This window comes from Grus americana, chromosome 18, assembly GCF_028858705.1.
Source record: "Grus americana isolate bGruAme1 chromosome 18, bGruAme1.mat, whole genome shotgun sequence".
Classification (NCBI taxonomy): Eukaryota; Metazoa; Chordata; class Aves; order Gruiformes; family Gruidae; genus Grus; species Grus americana.
Genome location: NC_072869.1, coordinates 6658542 through 6682391, shown reverse-complemented (window position 1 = coordinate 6682391; position 23850 = coordinate 6658542). Strand labels below are relative to the sequence as shown.

The following is a 23850-nucleotide window of genomic DNA, read 5'->3' as shown; positions in this document are numbered from 1 at the left end:
AGGGTTGATTATACAAAAATAAATGGTTCTCCAAGACCAAATGAATGAGAAGAGTATTAAAGTTTACAGCTACTGAATACAAAGTTTATACGCAGAAATATGCGGTGAAAGCAAAAAAAACAACCAACCACCCAAACCCACAGCCTGTTGCTACCAGTAGCCCTGCAATAACTTACAAGTCATTTGATTATTCTTTTATTATTTATGTCATCTTCCATGTTGAAACAAACTCTTGTGCTAAATAAAAATAAAATTTGAAAATTAAGATATTAAAAAAATGTCAAAAAGTTGCAGCATAATGCAAGCTCTCCTCATTTCTTTCTTGAGTAGATGCCTACATAGCCCACAGTCCCTCAATCCCCTGCTTTTTAGTTTCCCCCCTAAATACTTTTCCCTGTATTATGCCCAACCCTCATCAAGAATCATGGTCTGTGGAGGACACAAAAGTGCTGTCTAAATGATAAGACACATAATTGGATACTTGGATATGCTGCTAATACCTTAAGCAAAGGCTACACAGAGGTCAGGGATACAATCCACCAGGCATGTTCTTTTTCTTCTCTACTTCCAGTGCTTGTAGAATGCTTCTGCAGGTAACAAAAGTAATAACAAGTCTCCATAATTTGGCTTGCCTCTGGCTAATTTGAACCTAAATCCTTACATTTAGATATTTAATGATACTTTACTTCATTTGTCCCTCTTATACAGTTTTTAACTACAATCCTACATAAGAAAGGCTTAGCTGCAGCTATACAAGTAGTTACTTTTTTTTCCCAAGTTACTTGAAAAAAGAATACTAAAAAAGCCAATGGAAGTCATCTGACTGATCATCTAGGAAGTAACAGGGATGCAGAAGCACAAGGTATTCCGTTTTTAAATAGTCTCAGTGATTTGCCTGGAGACAAAGACAGACTGTCTGATGCAATGCCATTCAGATCCCCAAAACATATGGAGCAATATGGTCCAGAATACGTGCAGAAGTAGGGTGAGTCTCTCAGAACAGCCTCCTCCTTTGACAGGCTGGCTATAGGCTCTTTTGAAAAGTGAAGCTGTCCAACACTTGCATTTCAGTGCTTAAAAGATCATTTCACATGATGCAAAGATGCGGAGCGCTTGTGCATGCTAAAGAAGCACCACGGCTTTGCTAGAGAGCAAAACCATTTCAATACTATATAAGATGGAGAAGTACTGAAACCTTCTGTGCTTACGACAGTACAAAAGGGCAAAGAGTTGTTTCATAAGCCTTACGGAAATCTCTGATAGACGAGAAGTTTTAGAACAGACAGCTGTCTCATTACTAATCTTACACTACTTCCATTCAAAGCCATATAAACACCTCCTGCAATGTGCCTACATCCCAGCTACGGCTACTAAAATGTAAGGCAGCGTACGGTGCCGAGGAGTATGCATGCAATTAGTAAGTTCCAGCTGATCTCAAATGTGTTCTTAACTTACGATATCAGGGTGATGCCCTCTTTCCTAGACTTAAAGGGTGTAGTCTTGCTGGTTTCAATTTAAATTTAAACATCTTTGGACAACGATCAGGCTACATCAGAAATAAAACTAATTTTGTCCAGCCCCTTAAAATTCAGAACTTTGAGAAGGTCCCCCAAAATGATCACAGAAAGCAGCGGGTGTCAGAAACCAAAGGACACGGGTATTTCATATGACTGAAAACTCAGATTGTGCACATCAGTGCACTACAGAAATGCACCGTAGGTGTAGATTTGCAGTAGGAGAAGAAAAGCTGTGCAGAAACAAATGCTGCAGAATGCTCTCTCCTAAGCAAGGCTTCTCTTTTCTGTCAAAGACTCTGTTAAAAGACAGGCATGTAAACATGAGTAGGAAACTGAAGTAAAAATGGAGTTCTTGAGAAGTGTTGAGAGGTGTACAGAAGAGACACAAGATTTTTCTTGGGGTCTAAAGGTTGCAAGTAGGTTACCACATCCCGTTGCTTAATGGATAATGTGTGAGCAAGAGAAACTGTTCTGGATGTATTGTGCAGTCAGTGAAAAGTGCTGACATGGCAGCCTGCACAGACTAGAGCAAGTTTAAGGGAATGTAAATCAAGCAAATCTGAAGCTAAATCTATCAACCTGGCAGCTGTCCAGCAGGGAAAGCATAATTCATTTTGTCCAGCAGATCATATTGCCACAACATATTTGTTAGAAATAATTTAACTGCTATATTATATTGCCATACCTATCAGGAAAACAGGAGAGAAAAAACTACCAGATCCTTGCAGTAGACTTCTATAATCAAATGTTGATTACATTACATAAACTGTCCTTAAATAAGCTCAAAGTTTTAATCTACTTGCTCAATATTACTGATAAATGAATTTTTAAGAGTTTTTCCTCTGCTCACTCATACAGATGCACAATTATACTGTCAATACTCAAACCAAACCCAGGTTTTGCAGCAAAAATAGGGAAGAGATCAATTCTAAAAGGACAAACTCTTTTCAAATAATTTTCTATATTAGTAACCTACACAATTTCAAATATTGCTTACATTCTGAAGATCTTTTCCCAGATAACTGCCCTCTTCTGACACAAAGGCAAAAATCACCCCTTATTTACTGTGTACAGTTACTTTCTCTGCAAAAGATAATCCACACTAACTTCCTGCTTACATCAAATATTCCCAAATGCACATTACCATGCAGTTTCACAGAGTGCATTTTTGTATTTTAAAACTCTGCAGAGCTCCTCTGTGCCTTGGTAACCTACAATATAGCCTCCTATGGAGTTCTAGCACAGTTGCAATCCTTTTCTATGATTAATTCAGTGACATGGTGCACCAGTGAGAATGAAAAGCTCTCTAACAGAAAAAAAAATTGAAAGAAAAATAAAAGAAAAAAAGAAAGATTTGATGAGTCAGCATGTTGCACGCTAGACCATGCTTAGTTCCCCACCCTGTCCATCATTTCCTTCTGCAGTAACAGAGACTGATGCGGCTAGTTACCTGTTTTGAGGCTGGGACTGAGCTCTCAGCTAGTCCTGGGAGGCTGGAAGGCCTCTGGGGCTGTCTGTGCTGGAAGGGTTCGATACGGAGGAGGAGTCAACTCGTCATCACCAGAGAAGCTCCTCCGCACCTCACCTGTCATGGGTGGGCTGGACAAACTGACAGGTTTCTTCCCAATTGGTATCTTCCTCTCTAAACATCAAGTCAAACTAAAATAAACGCTTGGGTTAAAGTGCATTAGGTAACTCAGACTGTTCACTGAGAAATGGCTCTGCTTCATAATCACCAATTCTGGCCTGTACAATGGCACCATCCAGTTATTATTGGGAATACTGTTCTCAACAACCACACTTTAGTTACTGAATTCTAGAGACTGGCTGGTAGGACTTTAAGTGCATTGCTTAAAAACTGGATCCACTTATTTCATACTTTATCAATGAAATACAAATGCCGTAAATTGCTTCTGCTGCAGCTACACTGCACAGTCAGCATGCAGTCCTCTGGCTGGACACCCAAGTCATATGGGCTCGGTTTCAAACTGCAGTTGTTCCAGTGTGTGCGCCTAAGAGACAGAAAGGATGATTCCGGGGAAATAATCCAACCCAAACAAAGTTTATCACCTCCAAAAACCTAGTTTAAAAATGCATACTCTTAATTACTTTAGAACAGTGCTTCCCATTTTTACAGTGCCTTACAAACATCAACAAGCATTTCAGTGTTTAGAAAAAATACCTTCTAAAATGCTTTCAAATTATTAAACATTGCATTCATGTAAAAATGTTATGAAAACATTTTCCATGCAGATTATTAATGTGTTCCTCCTTTATCACTGAGATGCTCTGATTCTGTGCCCAAGGAAACTTCTCTACAACATCAGGGATAGAAGCACTATAGTACGTCATCTCCATTGCTTTCAGCTGTATCAAAACTACGGTTGCTAATGCTTAAGTATTCTCAGCACTGCAATGTAAAGATGACATGACAAACAAAAGCATAGCCCTGAAGAGAAAAAGTAACTAGATTGTGCATATGCAAAAGACATCACCATGCTTAAATATTATTCTTACAGGATAAGCCTTTTAGAGAGATCACACCATAATTAGGCAGAATATTGTCTGCGGAACCCTAGCTTTTAAAATGTTGAGGTCACATTATCGTTTCAACAACCTTATTCCAATATATACACCTACTAGAAAGCAGACAATAGGAGCAGATACTGCATACTACATTATTAATGAATTGTCTAGGCAAACTGCTAAGTTACCCTTCAAGCATTCATCTGCACAGCTTCCTGACCAGAGGGAATTTGGTACAAAATCCTACCCACTTGAAATAAACACTATTGGAAACAAAATTGGGAGCGATTCCCAAGCATTAACAAAAGCACTCACAAAACTTATGGTTGCAATTAGACATTAATAAGTAATGCAATAACTAGCCAGTAAACATACAAACTACATGAAAGTTGATTTTCCTTCCCTTGAACAGAAATCAAGCAGCAGCAATGGACACACTACTGGATGAGAATACAGGGAAAAAGCAGAAGACCCAAGGCATGATTCAGTCACCTGGTACCTTGCATGCATACAGAACACATTACAGTTATAAAACATTCTAAATAAAAGTAGAAAACTAAAAAGCATAAAATAAGCATATCTCTACAATCCAAATACTAGTGAATGAGTTCACTGTCAACATGACAAGCTGCTTGCATAGCAGCATAATAAATCTAAAAAAACAGTAGCTTTATTGAAGGCAAGGCCAGGTAGGATGCTACTTAATTTCTACTCCCTCTTGGACAGTTTCCTTATTTAAAATAGGCCAAAGACATTGTTACAGCTTTAAAGAACATTATTTCACACTCTCTGTATCAATAATCACACCAAAACAAATTGTTTGGGCATCCCCAACTTTTAACAATAACAACAAGTGATGCTTAAAAGAAGTCTAGGAACATATGTATTATGATCAGCCTCTACATGAAAGGGGTAACAACCTGACATTTAATTTTTCTGTCTTCGTTAATAAATGTATCCTTATTAACTACTCGTAAGTCACAATGACAGAGGGGGAAATTAACATTATGTTGCCTGTTGTGGATTTTAAAGAAAAAAGCACAGCTGTATTCTCAGCTCCAATTTTACTTGTTTTTATGGATTAAGAAATTCTCCTAAATCAAGATATCTTAAAATTTCCAAAATCCACATCACCTTTAGGAAGTCTCCAATCACAGCACTGTCAGTGATACTGAAGTCATCAAAATGATCGATATTTTGTAAGATAAGGCTGTCCAGAAGTTAGGGAGACCACATCAGGATTCATCATCAGAAAATACACTTTACTGAGAACAGCTGCAAAGCAGCTACACCTCACATCAGCACAACGGCACAGCTTGGATTTCAACAGCCTCTGTATTTCAGAGTCAGTTTTTAAGGGATGGGGAAAACTGTTCTCCTATCTTTCAGGGAATGTGCCTTAAAATTTTAATTTTATACTTGGATGAACTCAAGTCTCAGAGCAACAAAACTCTCTGGAAACAAGTCTAAATAAGTCAAGATGATAGTGGTTCTAATAGTAAAAAAGGCCTAACATTCTCGCTTCGAAGAGTATTTCACATCTCTCTCCTAACATCTCATTAAAGACTGTTAAAGACTACTGCGAGTCAAATTTACTGATCTGCAGGTGAAGTAACTTTCAACATCAACAAAACTGTTGATTTGATGGTCTGCTAGGCTGTCCTATCAGAAAATATCTTGACAACAAAGCAAGGCCTGTTGAAGATGACAGATTCTAGACCCTTTTCTGTAGCTGACATGCCCGTATGTCTGCCATGTAAAATACTGCACCTTCTTTCCAACTCTCCACTGCTTCCAAGGAAGCACCAAGAGAACGAGTCAGCATAATGACTGGATGCTCCAAATGTAATATACATAGTTAGGCTGTCTGGAACTAGACTAGAATCACAGAAGAGTTTAGGTTGGAAGGGACCTTTAAGGTTGAAGCAGGGACAACTTCAACTAGATCAGGTTGCTCAGAGCCCCATGCAACCTGGCCTTGAACTCTTCGAGGGGCAGGGCATCTATCACCTCTCTAGGCAACCTGTGCCAGTGTTTCACCACCCTCATTGTAAAAAACGTCTTCCTTACATCTAGTCTAAATCTCCCCTCTTTTAGTTTAAAACCATCACCCCTTGTCTAATTTCCAACAGGCCCTGATAAAAAGTTTGTCCCCTTCTTTCCTGTAGCTCCCTTTAGGTACTGGAAGGCTGTTATAATGTCTCCCTGGAGCCTTCTCTTCTCCAGGCTGAACAACCCCAACTCCCTCAGCCTGTCCTCACAGCAGAGGTGCTCCAGCCCTTGGATCATCTCCATGGCCTCCTCTGGACTTGCTCCAACAGCTCCATGTCTGTCTTGTACTGGGGACCCCAGAGCTGGATGCAGTACTGCAGGGCGGGAGGTCTCACGAGAGCAGAGTAGAAGGGGAGAATCCCCTCCCTCAACTTGCTGGTCACGCTGCTTGTGATGCAGCCCAGAATACGAGTAGCTTTCTGGGCTGTGAGCACACACTGCCAGGTCACGTCCAGCTTTCCATCCACCAATACCCCCAAGTCTTTCTCCACAGTGCTGCTCTGAGCCCCTTCATCCCCCAGCCTGTATTGATACCAGGGGATGTCCCCAAACCAGGTGCAGGACCTTGCACTTGGCCTTGTTGAACCTCATGAGGTTCACACTGGCCCACTTCTCAAGCTTGTCTGGAACTAGACCACCTACTTCTATCAAGACAAACTATTCATTCTTATGTGGCAGAAAAAACCTCCCCCTGCAGTTATAATCGGTTCTTTTTTTTTTAAAAATAAATATTGTAAAACCTTGAGTTAAACATACTTAAAAATTGTGTAGCACTTAACAAGACTACAGGCTTACACTATGGTCTCATTTACCACGTCATCTCTTGCACATTTCTTGTACAATGGCTGCCATGTTGCTGCTGCTCCTGACTCCAGAGGTAGCTGCCTTTCAAAACTGTCAAATTATTGGAAAAATTGCTTGAGAACCTTTGGAATAAGACTGCCATATGAACCTAGAATATTACTTAGAGAGAATACAGATGGATCTGATTTCCAGAGAAGAATGATGGGAGAAGGCACAAGGTGCTCTTATGATTGGTTGCCTCTACTCCCTTTATGTTACTCATACAGAACAGACTTTCAGTTTAAACCAGAGTAATGAAAATAAAAATACAGAAGAATGAAAAATGTGTTATTTGTGCAAATTCAAACTGGTTGTGAATTTTGAAGATAATTTGTTCCTAAGGGAAACAATTATTATGGAAAGAACCTGAATACTTCAGATTCTTAAAAATATCTTTACTGTGACAAGAATAGTCACACAGAGCAATGCTATTTATTGTTTCTGAAAATAATATATTAAAATATTTAAAATAAATTATTTATAAATAATAAATATAGAAGTTTTATTTAAATGCAGCTTCCCACAGATGTCTCATCTAAAGATCTGGCAACTTTTTAAACACAAAAAAAGGAACCAGCTAGATGGTAATTTCAATTTTCTACATCTCATTCTTTCTGATCCAAGTAACTTGGTTCTTATTCCTACACCTGTATTACAAAGAGCAGAATTAAAACTGTGTTAATTGATACCTGAGTATTTTGTATAAGGCACATATAGTCAGTTTATTAACTAAAATGATGTCCAAATACCAAAAATATTTTAACAGTTGTCCACCTACGATTCATATAGATTATTATTAGCAACATCAACCCTGTTGCAAGTTATAAAAAATGGTTATTCTCAATGAAAAAGTTCCTTTTATGGCATACTGCACCTTTAAGCATAACACCTGTTTACACACAAACATTTCCAAATAGAATAGGGACTTAAGGAGAGACCACAAACTTTTTAAATGACAGGAAAAGTGTAAACACTAATTTGTCACCCACTTTTCTTATGGCCTTTGTACTGTTGCGATTTAGCTTTTTTCTTCTGTTTTGATGAACTCGACTGGCTATCTCTTGATGCTGCAAAAAATTAAGAATTCAAAATTAAAGATCGGTATTTTGGAAAAACACTTCAGAATATGTCAAAGCTGCTATACAGCTACAGAATTTCTCCTTGGTGACCAAACGAAGACAGAATACCTTTATTGTGGGAAAAGCCTCCCATTAAACTCCTAACAATAACTACTATTACCCTCCCATTAAACAACCCACAGTTCTCCAAATACAGTTATCAATTATTATCATATAACTTGACCTGACAGGACAAGTCTTAATGCATTAAATAAAATACAACCTTCTCACATAAATACTTCTGCTCATGAATAGCTATGCACACGCTGAGTTCCATGAAATTCAGTATGCAAAGCATATATATTTGCAACCTTAAAGCAATATATATTCCCAGTGATATCATCCTGAACTGACGAGTAAGTAACAGGCTTTTTCCCTGGATCAAATAAGCATATTCTGGCATTAAATACAGGAAGTAGTCACAGAAATGCCCAGAAGTACTTTAAATGTCAAGGTGGATGAAATTAGAACTATCTACTTCTAAGCATTAGCAAGAATTTGTTTTATTTTTGTAATACCTGGTGACCCAACTAGAAAAGGATGAAGTTAGGAAAATCATCACCCACGACCAAGGACCAGTAAGCAACCGTTATGTTATTTACAAAACAGGAACTTACACTGTGGTGCTGGAGGCTGTAGTTGATATCCAGTTAGCTGACACCATCCCACTGGATAGAGGTCTGGGGACTCGCAATCCACCCACTGATCATATTCATCTTCCCACCCATCAAAGTGTATCCTCAAAAGACGATGGATAATGCGAGTTACTGTGGCCACACATACCAGGCGAGGTTCCATCAGGTCAACAGCCTCCAGTTTCATTCCAACATGAAACCCATGGTTTGGAACTTCCTGGAAAAGCAAACATCAGTAAAGAAACATGTTAATTAAGATGGTTTAAGCACAGTGTTGAAGTGACTATTTCAGTCATCTTAATGAGGAAAATACCAAGTATTAGTTACGAAGTTTCATGTACCCCTGTATTTATTTAACATTTCAGAAGCATTTAAGCTTAATATACTCAAATGGTTCTTATTTCTAGAAGTCTCTGCTGTCTTAGTTTTTCAAAATGGTATTCACAGAAATGGGTCAATCCCATGGACTACGGAGACAGAAATGTAAAGATAATACTAATTAGAGTTTAAATATACACGTATAATGTTTATTACCTTATTGAAGAGCTTTACAGGGGCTGCTATTGAGTCAGTTTCCCTGAGGTAGTCAAACCATTTAAAAGGGAGTTTTGCATAACCTGTGAATTTCAAATAACACTTTCATACATCAACTGCAAACTTCATGCATGAAGAACACAACAAAAATAGTATATTGGCACTGTGTTATGGCTAAAAAGACAACAAAGAAGCAAAACATTAACATCAGAAACTTCCACTCTCTGAGCTTTGGTCTAAGGGACAGGACAGTCATCTGGACATAGCCCATTTGCCACAAACAAGATGAATGAACCTCTGGATAATATAGAAAGTGTCATTTAATGTTAAGATTAATCATTCATACTTGAAGCTTTCTGTCCACGTAGATCCTGGATCTCTACAAAGCCCCACACAAATGACCCAGAACAGATCAATGTAAATAAGCACATCCAGTATCTTTCCTGTGGGGAAAGAGCTCCACTATTGAAACACTTCAATTGTTAGGAACGGAGTGGTAAGAACAAGCATGGATATTTTAAAACTTAAATAAGGCTAAAAATACCAATCAGATGCAAAATTATAGGATTTTCCCCCCCAGTCTAAAAAGCTATTATAAAGGGAAGAAAATAATCTCTCAGATATATTTAGCTTTTGTGCATCTACTGAATATGCCTAAAACACGCAGGACTATTTTTTGGTTTGGGCAACTTCTACAACTACTTAAACCAGTAATTCTCAAATTCTAGCTGGAGCAACAACAGCTTGAAAGATTCCTTTGCATTAGTATGCAGTGATGGACATTCTGAAAAATATCGCAGCATAGCAGGCATGGCATGGGGAGCTATGGGAAACAGCTGGATCTCACCTAAGTGAGGGTAGAGAGCTCCCACTGAGCCACAGCTCAGCACCACAGGGCCAGACTCACAAGGTAGCTAACATTCACAATCCAAAATGTAATCTCATTCTTGAAAGTGTCTAAGCAGCTTCATCTTCTACTGATTTCAGCAAGAGATGAAGATGTTTGGAACGAATGAATTTAAATAAGTTGCTGTGAAATCACTGGGCTTTAAGCTATCCACGTTGCTAAATGCCATTTGGAAAAGAGTGTTCACATTAGGTACGTAATATCTGCATGAACAGATGTAGCTGGATAGCTGACAATTAATAAGGGTAGTAACATATCAGTTTTGCATATTAATGCTTTTCTTGCTAATGCACAGTTCCTCTGGCTAGACCAATGTATTTGTACGTAAGTCCTTTAATTAACTTCTCATCACGTGCACTAGAGACATGTGCATGTGGTCCTTGTTAGAGTAGTCAAGAGTTAAGGAACCGTCCATTTTCAAGCCCATAATTTGGAAAGCAAAGAGCCAAGAAGCTTTGATTGCTTTGATCCTATTAAATATGTTAATGCACATTATGTTCTGCATTTTACTCATGTTAATTCCTCTTTCAAATTACTTTAGATTATTTTATGTGTGATTTATTATCACCTCTCAGTGGATGAACAGGACTGTTACAGAAAACTGCAGTAGAAGGAGAAATACACATGCAGATAAAGAATAAGGTTGCCACGATACAAGAAGCACAGAAGTATCATAAATACGCTAACAACAAAATTCACATGCTGTTGCGTAAGTAGTGTTTGAAGAGGAAAGAGGAAAGTTTTCATTACAGAAGGGAGGTTTTTCCTGTTCTACATTGTCAATTTAATGTATGTATTTCTAAATTGATTTATATGTATTGATATGCATGCTTTTTCCTCCCAGAAAAAAAATTTTCTATTGTAAGAGACTTCCACCACGTATTTTTGAGAGGTGATTATACTCATGAATTTCTAGGCAATAAGGTCACTAAATGAGCTGACTGAAAATTAATAGTAAATCTGTCCAACTGCACTTTCCACGTACTCAAAGATGACAGATTCATTAGCGTGCAATAATGAAAATGATATGAAATTATTTTCTTCGTGTTGCATTACACTCTCTTTGCAGTTATTACCTAGAAAAATAATGCAATAAGTACAAGTAGAAGCCTGCAAAAATGAGAACGGAGAAAAAATCCATAGAAAACCATTATTATCTGCTGTTACACAGCTAGTTACAATCCTCTTTATAAATTGCTAGACCAAGACAATAAAAAGGAAAAATGAAGGCAACAGTCTTCCGTAGGCATACATGCTAGTGGACAGACAGCTTTTTCTCACAGAAGGGATTACACAGCATCTAGCTCTACTTCCTCAAAGCTCAAGTTTGTGCATATTCTTCAAAAAATTAACTGGCATTGGTGAATTAGCCTAAGTCTGAGATTCTTTACAACATTTGTTAGCCCTTTTGGTGGCCAGGACTTCCCAAGCAATGACATATTCTAAACAGTCCTTTTAGTGACTAGCATACTTCCCATTCACTTAATGGATATACTATTGAACTAGTGGCTATCCTCAATTTCTGACTGCAAAAGCAAATTATTTTAGCCAGAGAATCAATCAGATGTTCAATTTGACTTTTTCTAAATGAAGTTTATCATCTCTGTTTTAGATTACTTGGAAGTTACGCTGTTGTATTTGTTTCAGACTTGAGAAAGTCCTAAAAAGTGACATGAATTTTGTAGACTGAGTTAAGAAACAAAGCATATGGCACATACAATATCACTGAAAAATATTCAAAATAAAATGTGGTCAGAATGCTATATGTACCTCTGGGTGGAGTTAGTTCAATCATGTTAATTTCACAGAAACCAACAGGGAAAATAGAAGGGGAAGTGGCATGGTAACAAAACCAATCAGACCCATCTGCTGCTTCTGAGCCATCAATCCCAATCATAAGATAGCCATCTGCTAAAACCTTTGTAAAGAAAAACAAAATTTTACATTAAATACCTTTAACTCTGTGATAAGGCTAGAAAGAAAGCATGCCATGTTTCAAAAGACTGAAAAGTAACTCAATAATAATGGAAGTACACTTAGAAGGACATTTAATTGTAACAAAAGAAAAAACCCCAAATCATACCTGTCTCCAAGACCGTGTGTTCTATTGTCAAATGTACCTTTGTTAACTGCAAACTAGGAGATGAACATTTCCTTTTTCTGATCTCTAGTTTATTTCTCTTGTGAACTTAAGCTCTACTTCTAAAGCTTTATAATTCAGTGTACTCTTTAGCTTGCAAGGATATTCTGCATACCATTAGTAAGAAAAGACTCAAAATCATAACCACAGTCCACAAGGTTATGCAATTCTGCTAAGCTACTTTTTACATTTTTTTCCTCTTTTAAAACAGATTTCACATGTATGGGATCCCTTTCAATCAAGCTAGGAAAAAAGTACATCCTTAAAATGCCTTCATAGACTTCTGCAAGTAAGCAAGATGAGGTTTCTTTTTGAATAGTTGCAAAACATTTGGTATAATTACCAGAAGATTGTCCTGCAAATTAATCTCACAAACATATTCTAATTAAAGGTAAGGATCAATTTCCAGAGATGAAAGTAATTTAAATTAAAAAAAAAAAAAACCACCAAACTTACATGAGTATTCTTTTTCATAGCAGTTGTATATGAACAATTAAGGGACATATTCCATAAACATTTACTGTGTGAATGAACTGCATTTTTTTTTTGTTTTGAGCTTTTTGTTTCAAACCTGAATAAAGGTGAGTGAAAAAAGGACTCCTGTCTACCTTCCCAAAATACACATTTGTTTTCTTACCTTTCTAATAGTGGCCACACATATTGCCGAGAGGTTTAAGGGGTCTATAGCTTCCAATTTCATTCCTTCTTTAAACCATTCTCCAGCTGCGTCAACCTCTTTTACCTAAAGAATCACATAACAGCACCAGAAGCTAAGAATCTAATAAGCCTACAACAAAATACAACCCCATACCATCAAAGCAGCAGATTCAAATACCTGTTCTATCATCTCTGCTTATGTCAAGGAAGCAAGATTAGGTACGTGTTTGAATAAAAAAAAAAGTAATGCTTGTGCTGGGCCTATTTCCAGGACTGAAGTAGAGTTTCAGGTCTGTTTTACACGCCCCAGGAACTAAAGGTCCTCAATCAACTCTGAGGAAATAGCGTCCTTGCTAGCAAACTCACCTTCATAAATAAATGTGGGGGTGCGTCAAAGTGGCCATCCTGTTTCTTCGTAATATCTACAAGGCATAATAGTACATATTATTCGGAAGTTTTGTTAATACAGTAGACAGTATGTTTTTCTGAATATGCTAACTAGTAGAATGCAATCATTGGTGTGGGAGGCCCACGGTTTATAATAAGGCTACCACAAAAATCTGGAGGACATAGTCCATCTATTTTCCTTATTGACTTCGACCTGAAATACCTCTATAACAGTTTCATTTATGAAAAAAAATAAAAATCCAGTAGTTACAAGACCACTTGATTATATCACAAACTGATACAAATATACATAGAAGCTTTTGCAAAAAAATTGGCAAATAAAATCCTTTCATTATGACAGAAAATTATATTTACACATTTTTTATATAATTATACATAATCACTTTAAATACATAAATATAGCTGGGTTTGCCAGCTCTTGAATACTACTTTCCAAGGGGAATCCCTAGAACTCTGTTAGAGCTGGGAAGTAACTGCTGGGAAGTAGCACTGGTCCTGATTTCTCTTAACTACTCTTATTTACAAATGGTTTTAGTGAAAGTTTAAGCACTAGGAAAATGGAAGGTTTTCCTGAAGGGATGCCTTGTGGAATGTTTTACAGAAATTCTGTTTCTGACAAAGGACACAAACTCAATGGGGCACAGAAATATTAAAAAAAACAGACTTTTTTATTTAGAAATCTTAAATATTTCATACTACAAGGATTTTTGTATTTTAGATAACAAGGGTATTAACTGTGTACCATCTATTAGACTGGCACTACATCTTCCCTGCCCAGCTCCTAATGCCCTCTAAAACATGTAAATCTTGCAATATAAAAAATACTAGATAATAGTCCTTAAACTTGCAAGTAAAATAAAATCAGTATCTAATAGGATACTTGTCCATGTTGTATTGTACAAAAAGAGACAAACATGCAGAGACAAGGAGTTTGTGGAGCAGGACTGTGTAATTCCAGGTTTCAGCATGAAAAATGATGTTTACTATGCTTGAATATTGCAGTTCACAGTTTTCCTGCCTAGACTGTTAACCACTGTTTATGTCGATATCTAGAAAGATTCAATGATGCTACAATTCAACTAAAATTTTCTTTCGGCTTTTCCAATGCTATAAAATACACTAATTAAACTGAAACTTTTGAATGTGATCTAATTGATAAAACCCCTGGGCCACGTTACATAATATGTATTTTTTTAAAGATCATTATTCAGGCTAGTTTTATTAATTGTATAAAGTTTTAGTAGTGCTTAAGTCAGACTTCTCCAAGCCAACACTGCCCACAAAGACACCTCTAAACCACAAGCAGCTTACCAGATCTTTTGAATCTGTGTCCTATACTTCGAGACCAACCGATATGATGAATGAGCGGACTGTACATATGGCACCAGAAATCATCAGTTTTGTCTTCGCTTTCTTCATACACCAATCTTAACCGTCCCCCAATGACGCTTTCTACAACCGCTACCCTTGTTCGACAAAGGTGCGTTTTGTCAACAACTTCTACTCTCATGGAAGTTTTGAATGGGTACTGCATACTCTCAGACACCTTAAAGCAAGAGGAAAAAACCCATTCTATAAGAATATACTTTTTTTTTCCTCCTTAGTCATCTGTCTTCTGATATTAAAGTGCAGTATCACTGTACTTTTCACTTAACTCAAGTACTTGTTAATCAACCTGTAAAAATGACACAAATGATTCCTCTTATATTTCACTGTACACTGGGAAAAATGAAGCAATTCAGAAAACTAAATAGAATAGATCCTACAATGCTTTAATTGTATCAAGTACAGCCCCTAATACAATTCTCACATAGGTTAAAGGAATTTTCCATTGACTTTAGGAAAGCTTGTTCAGTTGTTAACAATGGATAAAGTTTCCTGAAGAAACAATTTTAACCAAAAAAAGAAGACACCAATTTTTTTTTTTTTTTTGCTTTGTCATCCACTCAAACATAGAACTTTATTTTAATCCTTTTTTACTTTATTATAAAAAGGCATGGAAAACAAACCTTCGACATAATTAAAGGTGGTGACTCACAAATGTATTTCTTTACAATATACCAAAAAGAAAGGAACAGAATGGAAATAGATGTCAATCTGCCTTGTGACAATACATTCTGTTTAAAAATCAGTATCTGTCACTTGCCATTTCCATTATGAACTCCCCCCAAGTGTTGAGACCTTGCCAATTTAATTAATTCCAACTGAGCCAATTTTTAAATAGAAATGAACAACTGCAGAAAGGTGTGGGTTTTTTTTTTTCTTAATATTAGATGCAGTGTAAAACAACAATACAATAAGTCTCCTATTCCTACTGAAAGCTATGTACCATCTCACAATAATAGTAAACTTATAGAACACTATACAGGCAGCTGCCACACTTAAAAGACAGGACAAAGACAGCAAAAAACTCATCCGGAGCAGATGAAAAATATTAACATTCAAAAGTATGTACTTCATTGCACCTAGATATGTGCTATATTAACAAATTTTGTTCAGTTTCTTGAAATAGTGCATGATAAAAATCATTCCTGAATTAGAAAAATAAGTTTTCATTTTTCTTACATATCACAGGGTAGCTTATTAAGACTTTTTTTTTTTCTTTTTTTAATTGGGGTATTTTAAAATTAAAAGAGACTAACCAGTTTTTAATGAAAACTACTTTCTGCTAGAAGAAACAGTTTTCCAAATACATGCTGACAAGCGTGGACATAAAGGGAGAATAGAGATTTCAAGGAAAACTGTATTTAAGGGAAGAGACTACTGTATCACCTTCACTATAAAAGGAGCTAATGTGCCATTGTAAAATACTTCAGTTCTTCACATTGTGCTGCAATTTCGTTTATAGTACATCATTGATATTGCATCAGCCTTACCTTCTGAGAAAAGTCAGGAGGAAGTGTTTTGGCACCAGTAAGTCGTTTCACTAGAAAAGCTTTCCAGTTTGTGTATTTGTGTTGGATGGCTGTTGCAAATGAAGGGGAAAAAATAAGCCACTGATTTTTAATTGTGTCCGTTAGAGACAATATTAGAGTCTGGAATATGTAAAGAAGAAATCCCAGATGACTGTTAAAAAGCTTGGATGACAATAATGACAAAAACCTCTTTAGAGAATGAATGCTACCCGAGATTAAGTTTATGGGTATGTCAGGGCAAAGAATTTAATCACAAAATATAAATAAAATCAGTGTATGTTCACATCACTGATTAGCTAACCGCTTCCACCTTGATCTTAAAAACTTTAAGCTGCATCAGATGGGCTACTCCAAGAAACACTTTTAGCATCAGTCAAGTCCTTATTTTTCCAAAAGTTAAAATGATTTATTTGTAACAGTTGGAAGAGTTGCTATGGTAAAGAAAAAACAAGTTTGATATCTGAACCATGAGCAAATTTAATTTAATAAAGAAAGACTTTTATATCAATCAGTAAGGCTACTAATTACATACTTCGAGGAGGGACTAGGGGCTTCCCACTGGTTGCACACCAACCAACTGGGTGGATGTCAGACCCACAAACGTTGCACCAGAAGTCAAGACTTGAATCATTTTCAAAGCCTTCGTATCTTAGCAGAGCATTGTAGCCTGAAAGAAAGCAGTCCCATTTAAGAGAGACAAAATTTAAACAAGATTATAAAAGATCTATTAATATTTCTCTACCAATCATAATGTATATTACACTGGATTTTCTAGACTAGAACTTTTTATATAACATTATTCTTAGGGCACATTGCCACATGTTATTAATGCACAGAATGGATTACTTTGATAAATGTGCCTGTGCTATCATGTAAGTCAAATTTTAATTAAAATTCTTGAACTAGAAACCTTTACAAATTACATGTAATAGGACAAAATTGATAAATTACCCACAGTATCTGCTTTTTCATATCTTAGCTACGTGACCTTGAATTTTTAACTTTTAATGAAGAAAAGTGATCCATATAACGAGGCTTACTTGTTAACTATTATACAATTTCTTATGTCCTCATTCATTCTGCACTGCTCTTACTGTACTCTTCGGCAATATAAAAACCCCAGGTGTTCTCAAGCTTCACTGTAAAACAGCATAACAGAGCAACAGAGCTAACACATGTAGCCTATTGACACAGGTCTGACAACCTAACCAGTGTCAATATTCTACTAACCAGGTGACCACTGACTATATTCTTAGCTCCCTTCACATCATTGTTTTGATTATTTTAATAATTTCAACTAAAATATATTCACCTGCTAATTTTACAATTCCAGCTATCCAGAAGACTTTGGTAGGTAGGCTGCAGTCGGTGTTTGGAACTTCCACGCGCACTCCTTCTGAGATATCACCCCAGCATGTCCCCATAGGTGCCTATCATTTCAGGGGGAAAAAAGTCACCAGTTCACCACACGAATTTTTTTTTGTTACATTCATGTTTTACAAGCAACTTGGAGATAAAAAAAAAATCAATATACAGAATAAGACATAAGCGTTATGTTTAGAAAACATTCATTCTATGAAAACCTAGTTTGGTTTTGATTCAAACCTTATGTGTAGTATTGTAATTGTACACTATTATTACTGTGTATTTCCTGCAAAAAAACCCATAGGATTCCAAAGCTTAAAAATCTGTAAAGCACAAGCACAAACTGCATATACTCACAGGTCAGTTTTTATTTTACTATGTTTCATCTAGGTGCATGCTGCCGATTCTACTGAGACTGGCGTAATTCCTCTGCAATTTTACTTGCCAGAAAATTATGGTACTTTAAATTCATAACTGTACCACAGACATCAAAATCTTCACATTCTGTAAATTAGAAACATTCCTGAAAAAATGCCTAAAAATTATTTCTTGCATCTATTCTGACAATTTATTATGGTGGGGTTTATCACCTGCTGGTTCACATCCCCTCAGAGGAACAGGCTTTCATATCACCTACAAGCGATCACTCCATCAAGCATGCAAAAAGAATAGAAGGCTGAGTGGCACCTTTTTAATGCGTGCCAAATGGCAATGCACAGCTAGATTCCTCACACACTGTCCTGAAAGCTTAGACTAATGTGTTAGTAACAAGAAATACAAGCTTGATGAACTATTAAGGATTTGGGGAAACTGGAAATAAAAATTATGTTTTGTTGAACAGAGCATCATGAAAAGACAGTCAGATGATATTGAGAGATATCAGAAATGCAATGTGCTGAAGAATCTAAAACCACAGAAGTTACTCAACTGAAGTTATATTCGTAACAAAATAGAAAGTGACTCGCTCTACATTAAACTAGAGACCATCAACAAGGGAAAGATTCAGATTTGGGGTGTTTTAGAACACTAGTCATATCAACTCTAAGGTGTTCTGAAAAAAATTACTACCCAGATATCACAGGGACAATCAAAGAGATCCCCTGGTTCTGCACCACAGTGGGCAGACAAGATCCTGAGACTGCGTCTCATTTACAAAGCTCTTTGCAAACACAGAGAACTTAACAGCTCAATGGGAATAGCCTCCAACTTTATCCACTTGTGGCTGTCAGCCAAAATTCTATGAAGTCGGATTAATCCTGAATGATTGGAAATCACAATACTGGAATTTTGCTGGCAATCAGCAATAGCCAACTAGCAGCAGAAAAAGCCAAACTTTTCTTAAAAAAGGGATACCTTTCACTAGTAGAAATATTTCGGGCCAGGCATGCAAAACTTAAAACTTGTTTGAACTATTAAAGGAAAAATAAGTTATTGCAAGAATGTCAGTTTCTTAGTCTTGAAGCCTGGTCTCTTCATGTTCTGCTATGTCCCATCTACACCAGTCTAGACTGCAGAGCTCTTTTCTGCCATCTGGCAGACAAAAAGAAAAAAACAACTTGAAAGATGATGGCTTATCTTCACACACAAAAAATGCAGATACAGCTTCTTAATCAAGTCCTATTACATATTCACTATCATCTCTAAATTAACATGTGTAGCTTTTTGAATTGAATTGGGGAATTAAACTTTTCAAACTGCATATTTTAGTAAATCTTGTTGCCTTGTATAGAAATACAGATGAGGCCAAACAACCAAAATTGCAGTGCTGAATAATTTCATAATCCAGCTGCACTTAACTGAAATATATTTTACTGCCTGCTCATCTATTCAGTTGATTCAGAGTGAAAAGTATATCAAAACACTTCTCCTCACATCAACCAGTAATGAAAATATCACAAATTTTTATTTCTAGAACGTGGATTGGTATAGAGGGAAATAGCAGAAAGTTAAATTTGTCCTTGTCTGTGAAAATAGTGGTTCTGCTAGTTCTCCTACACCAATCCATATGGCTCACCCTTCAGAAGGAAGCCATCCTGTGTAGCATCACTACTGAAATGCCAGATAACATTTCTGTCCTGAAGGGATGGCTTACAGTATATACCTGGTATACTGCCCCATCTTTTCCTTTTTGACTCATTAGGAATATTCTTAAGGGAGGAAGACTGGATAAACCAGGGCTATAACAGCCATCTTCCTTCATGTCTTCTCTGTCTTCATCTGATTAATCAATCAATGTTTGCACAGTGCTTTGAAAAACTCACAAAGCACTATGTGAGCGTTAGGTCTTATTCATGTGCTGGCTGGAAGGATAACTCTGAAGTCTGGATTGGCATAGTGCGAACTAGCAGAACCATAATTTACAGGTAAGAACAAATTTACCTTTCAGACTCATGACGAAGAGATCCACTTCATGTCACTCCCAAACAAGGGAAGATCTGGTTCATCGCTTCCTGCTCCGGGAGATGACTTGGGAGGCTTTATCTGTGAGCAGCAGCTGCCTTCTCTGCAAGGTAAGTTGCAATCAGGAAGGTCCAGTTTGAGAGGAGTGCCTAAAGGCTAAATATCCCCACATGCCTCCCTGAATAAAGCTCTCGTGGGTTAAATAATTGGCTTCTAAAAGTTTTGGGTGGCACCGACATGATTTCAGACTTGAATCAGGATTTTCATGGCAAAGCGATGCTACCAATTCCTGAAGCATAAGGATACTATGCTGATACCTTGTGTGTGAACAGGACCCCCACAAAAAGTAATGCCAGAGAAGACAATGTGCAAAATGGTGTAGAATAAAAAGTTCAAGGCAAAGCACTGCCACCTAGTGTAAAATCCTGGAAACACGCCCTTAAACGATTTATTTATTTAAATAGCAAATAAAAACCCACAAAAGAATGAAAATATTTCAGCTCAGAATAAAATTCACCTGGAAGAAAGACTAAAAAAATTCTTAACCTCAGAAATTGTGCATCTCATTAGCAGAGTGAAAAAGAATAATCAGTATTAATTGTGCATCAAGTTGTACATTAAGCAGTACTGATGAACAGCTAAAAAGCACTGTATTTGCTTTCATTTCTATGAATGATTTGAACTAATAAAAGCAAATATAGAAAGTAAAAACTGTTTAGAAGAAAATGAAATTGGAATGCAGGTTAGCAATGAGCACATTGTATGTTACTAAGCTATAATGCAATATCAAGAATATTAAGTTTAGGGGTTTCCTCCTTGCATCAGCTACTACTGTGTGTCTGATTAATGCCATTTGGCAAAAAACAAGCTGCAAGGTGCACAAACTGTAATTCTGGCTTGTCACAGGCTTCCTATATAACACAAACCACAGCAGCTTCTCTACTTCAGTTTACCGAACTATAAAGTGAGTATAGTTGTACTATGAGTGAGTGTACCAGTGAGTGTCCTTAGCGTTACTCAACACTGAAGTCTGGAATGAAGGTAACAGGAAAGTACAAAAGCCACATCAAAAGACTTTGAAATTAATTCTTCTCATACAGAGAAAAAGATAGAGACAATTTCAAGATTTAAATGCTTTTATTCTAAAATGTAACTGTTTTAAATTGAAGACGAAATAACTCTCCAGGCAAAAAAAAACTGATCTGGAAAAATTACATCAGATCTGAAATAGTGAAGTATGCCAGGTTATTAAAAAAAATAATCGATAAGTCAAGTCCCACATCTTATAATTCCCTTAAATTTTAATATTGATCCCAACGTTCCCTATTAAATATCCATACAGATATACACAGTAGAACAATATATGTATTTTACCTAATAACAAATTTAAGGGTAGATGCCATAATTTTACTGTCAATTCAAAACTTTTGTTTTGAACAGAATAAGCTGTATATAATCAATCTCACGGACACACACAACACGTGCATGGAATCTATAACATGGATGGTAAACAAACATCAATGAATACAAACTTTTATGAATCAAAGCAATGTAGTACACCGGAAATGTAAATAATCTTTCCAAACAGACAAAAAGAATATTGGGGTTTTTATTTATCAACAGAGAGTGGTGGGGAGAGAGAGAGAGAGAGAAGGATCTAACAAGAGACTACTAATGTGTTTTCCGATTCTGCCTGGTTTAAATAATATATTTTTCAAAGAAATAATTACAGTAAAACTAAGTGCAAGTCACACCCTTGTAACACTAACTAATGTCCACCCAAGAAGTCAAAATCTCCAAAGGAGACTGCAGGAGTTGCATTTTGCTTGTATAAAAAAGGAAAATGGGGACAGAAAAGAAAACATTCAGGCTTAGTAGCACTGCTGCCATGTAGTGAAAATTTTCAAAGTAAAATGCAAACATTAGTATTGTATCAGTTCACATTATTGGTGTACCATTCAATTTAATGAATGAAGCAGTAAGAAAGGAAGATAACTCCTTTTAATATGAATATTAGAGCATAATTTATAAGTGACCTAACTACTGTAGCTGTATCCTAATTAAAGGTGCCATACATCATGAAGCATTTGTTGTTACAATAGTACAGCCCACATTATCAAACAATGCCTTTTGAGATGAACTTGTGAAATTATTTATTATAGCATGCACGTAACTGTGAGAGCAAAGTGCAAGCATGCTTACTTAAGCACATGGAATTTGATAGAAATTCATGAAGCTATACTAATGCAAGGCTCTGTTCTGGGCAATAGTTAAGGCCTCTACACATAAAGGGTGCTATTCAGAAAGTGCCAACTGCCAAGAGCCCTCAACTCCTACTGATTTATGAGTTGACAGGGCTCAGCATGAATTCCAGAACTGAACAGAAAATATCTCTCCCCCTTATGGACAACTTCCACAAAACAAAATGTTTGTTTTGATTGCAATTTTCATCTGATAATTTTGAGCAAAATGAAACTTCTGTAAGAAGATGGAACACCTCAATTTACCAAATAAAAATAAAAAAGGATGCTGAGAAAACACTTTCCATCATAAAGTTTTTACTTAAGAGACAGAAAGTACTGACAATATTTTAAACAAGATCTAAAAACTGGAATTCAACAGACATTAAAGATAGATGCTGCTAAATATTCTCCTCATCCCCTAATTACATTCTGTAATGACTGAGGACTTTGTTTGGAATTTTTGTAACTCTCATACAAAGAAAACCAACCTCTTAATTTCAGATTTATACAAAGCCTTCATTTTCCTCTATTTCTACACTACCTGGCAGCACGACTGACAGGGAGAAGCTGACTAAAAAAAAAAAGTCCCAAATTCAAATATGTAACCAAAAGATCAGTTCAACATAATGGAGCAACCCTGACTCATTCTAAAAAGCCTTTTGTAACTTTTTCCAATATCGCATGACCTGGTTGGTTTGATACTCTGTAGTGGATTTGATGATTTTGCACCCCGAATGTGAGAAAAATAGCTTCACAAGTGTTTAAGAGTCTCCTATTACTTTTTTCTTTGTTTATGAGAGCACGTACCGTGAGAGTAACTGATTGTGTTCGGAATGGTTTTAAAGGACAAAAAACCAAACATACCTATCTAAAAAGCAGTCATACTAGCACAGTTTACAATGTAAGTTTCATAGTCGAAGGCCATGAAACATATTTGAATATCAATTTTTTGCAAAAATGAATTCAAGAATTAACATGGACTCTCTCTCTCTCACGCACACACACAAAAGTATAGTACATATGGAAAAGTACTTACGTGTTTAAAACAGGTAACAGGAGCTGCTGTAAAGCTATTGCTATTGATGTAGTTACCCCAGCTGAAACCTTCCACAGGGACAGCTGCTAAAAGAAAGTTATTTTATTTAGGAAGCTGCTAATGAGCCACAAATCTTGTATTACCAAGAATTTGTTTCAGCTCCATTTATATGCCATTACCTGCTTTAGTCTTTGCCTGGTTTTGTAAAGTTGCTTGGTACTGAGCATATGCTGCTAATTTAGCCACTAAGGGTTGTTTTTGTAGAACTTTAGCCTTCTTTGTTGGAGGTTTACCCTAAAGCAAAAAAAAAAAAAAAGCTAAGTAAATAAAGTCTTTCCAAACCCCCATCACCAAATTTCCATAGGTCTGTAGCCTCTCTCTGGCACGTTTAACTAAAATCAGTTGACTTCCATTCTGTGTTGTTCTAAGTATCACAAAACTACATGTAATATTAAATAAATTTAAAAACCAGTAGCAAAGGATGTCCAAAAGATGACTTTTGTACTAGTATTCCAATTGAACAGCATTATAGATTCATTGTTCTTTACCTGAAA

The 23850-nt window shown here is 36.4% G+C and overlaps 1 protein-coding gene across 16 annotated transcripts in view; it reads right to left on the bottom strand.

The window, feature by feature from the left end:
- MBTD1 (mbt domain containing 1) overlaps positions 1–23850 on the bottom strand; it is a 39400-nt gene that overhangs the window by 4791 nt on the left and 10759 nt on the right. For 9 of the 16 annotated variants that reach the window (XR_008579698.1, XM_054846100.1, XM_054846099.1 and 6 more), the window contains 12 exons: positions 23476–23590; positions 23297–23382; positions 17565–17682; positions 16785–16919; positions 16214–16302; positions 14649–14883; positions 13296–13351; positions 12910–13014; positions 11903–12050; positions 9226–9308; positions 8674–8908; positions 7928–8005 (listed from right to left, as the gene is read on the bottom strand). Coding sequence is in view for 12 of the 16 variants with exons in the window: in XM_054846100.1 (XP_054702075.1) it covers positions 7928–8005; positions 8674–8908; positions 9226–9308; positions 11903–12050; positions 12910–13014; positions 13296–13351; positions 14649–14883; positions 16214–16302; positions 16785–16919; positions 17565–17682; positions 23297–23382; positions 23476–23590 (1483 nt within the window). In the remaining 4 variants the exon portion in view is untranslated. The other 7 variants (XM_054846091.1, XM_054846095.1, XM_054846098.1 and 4 more) reach the window with 5 other exon arrangements.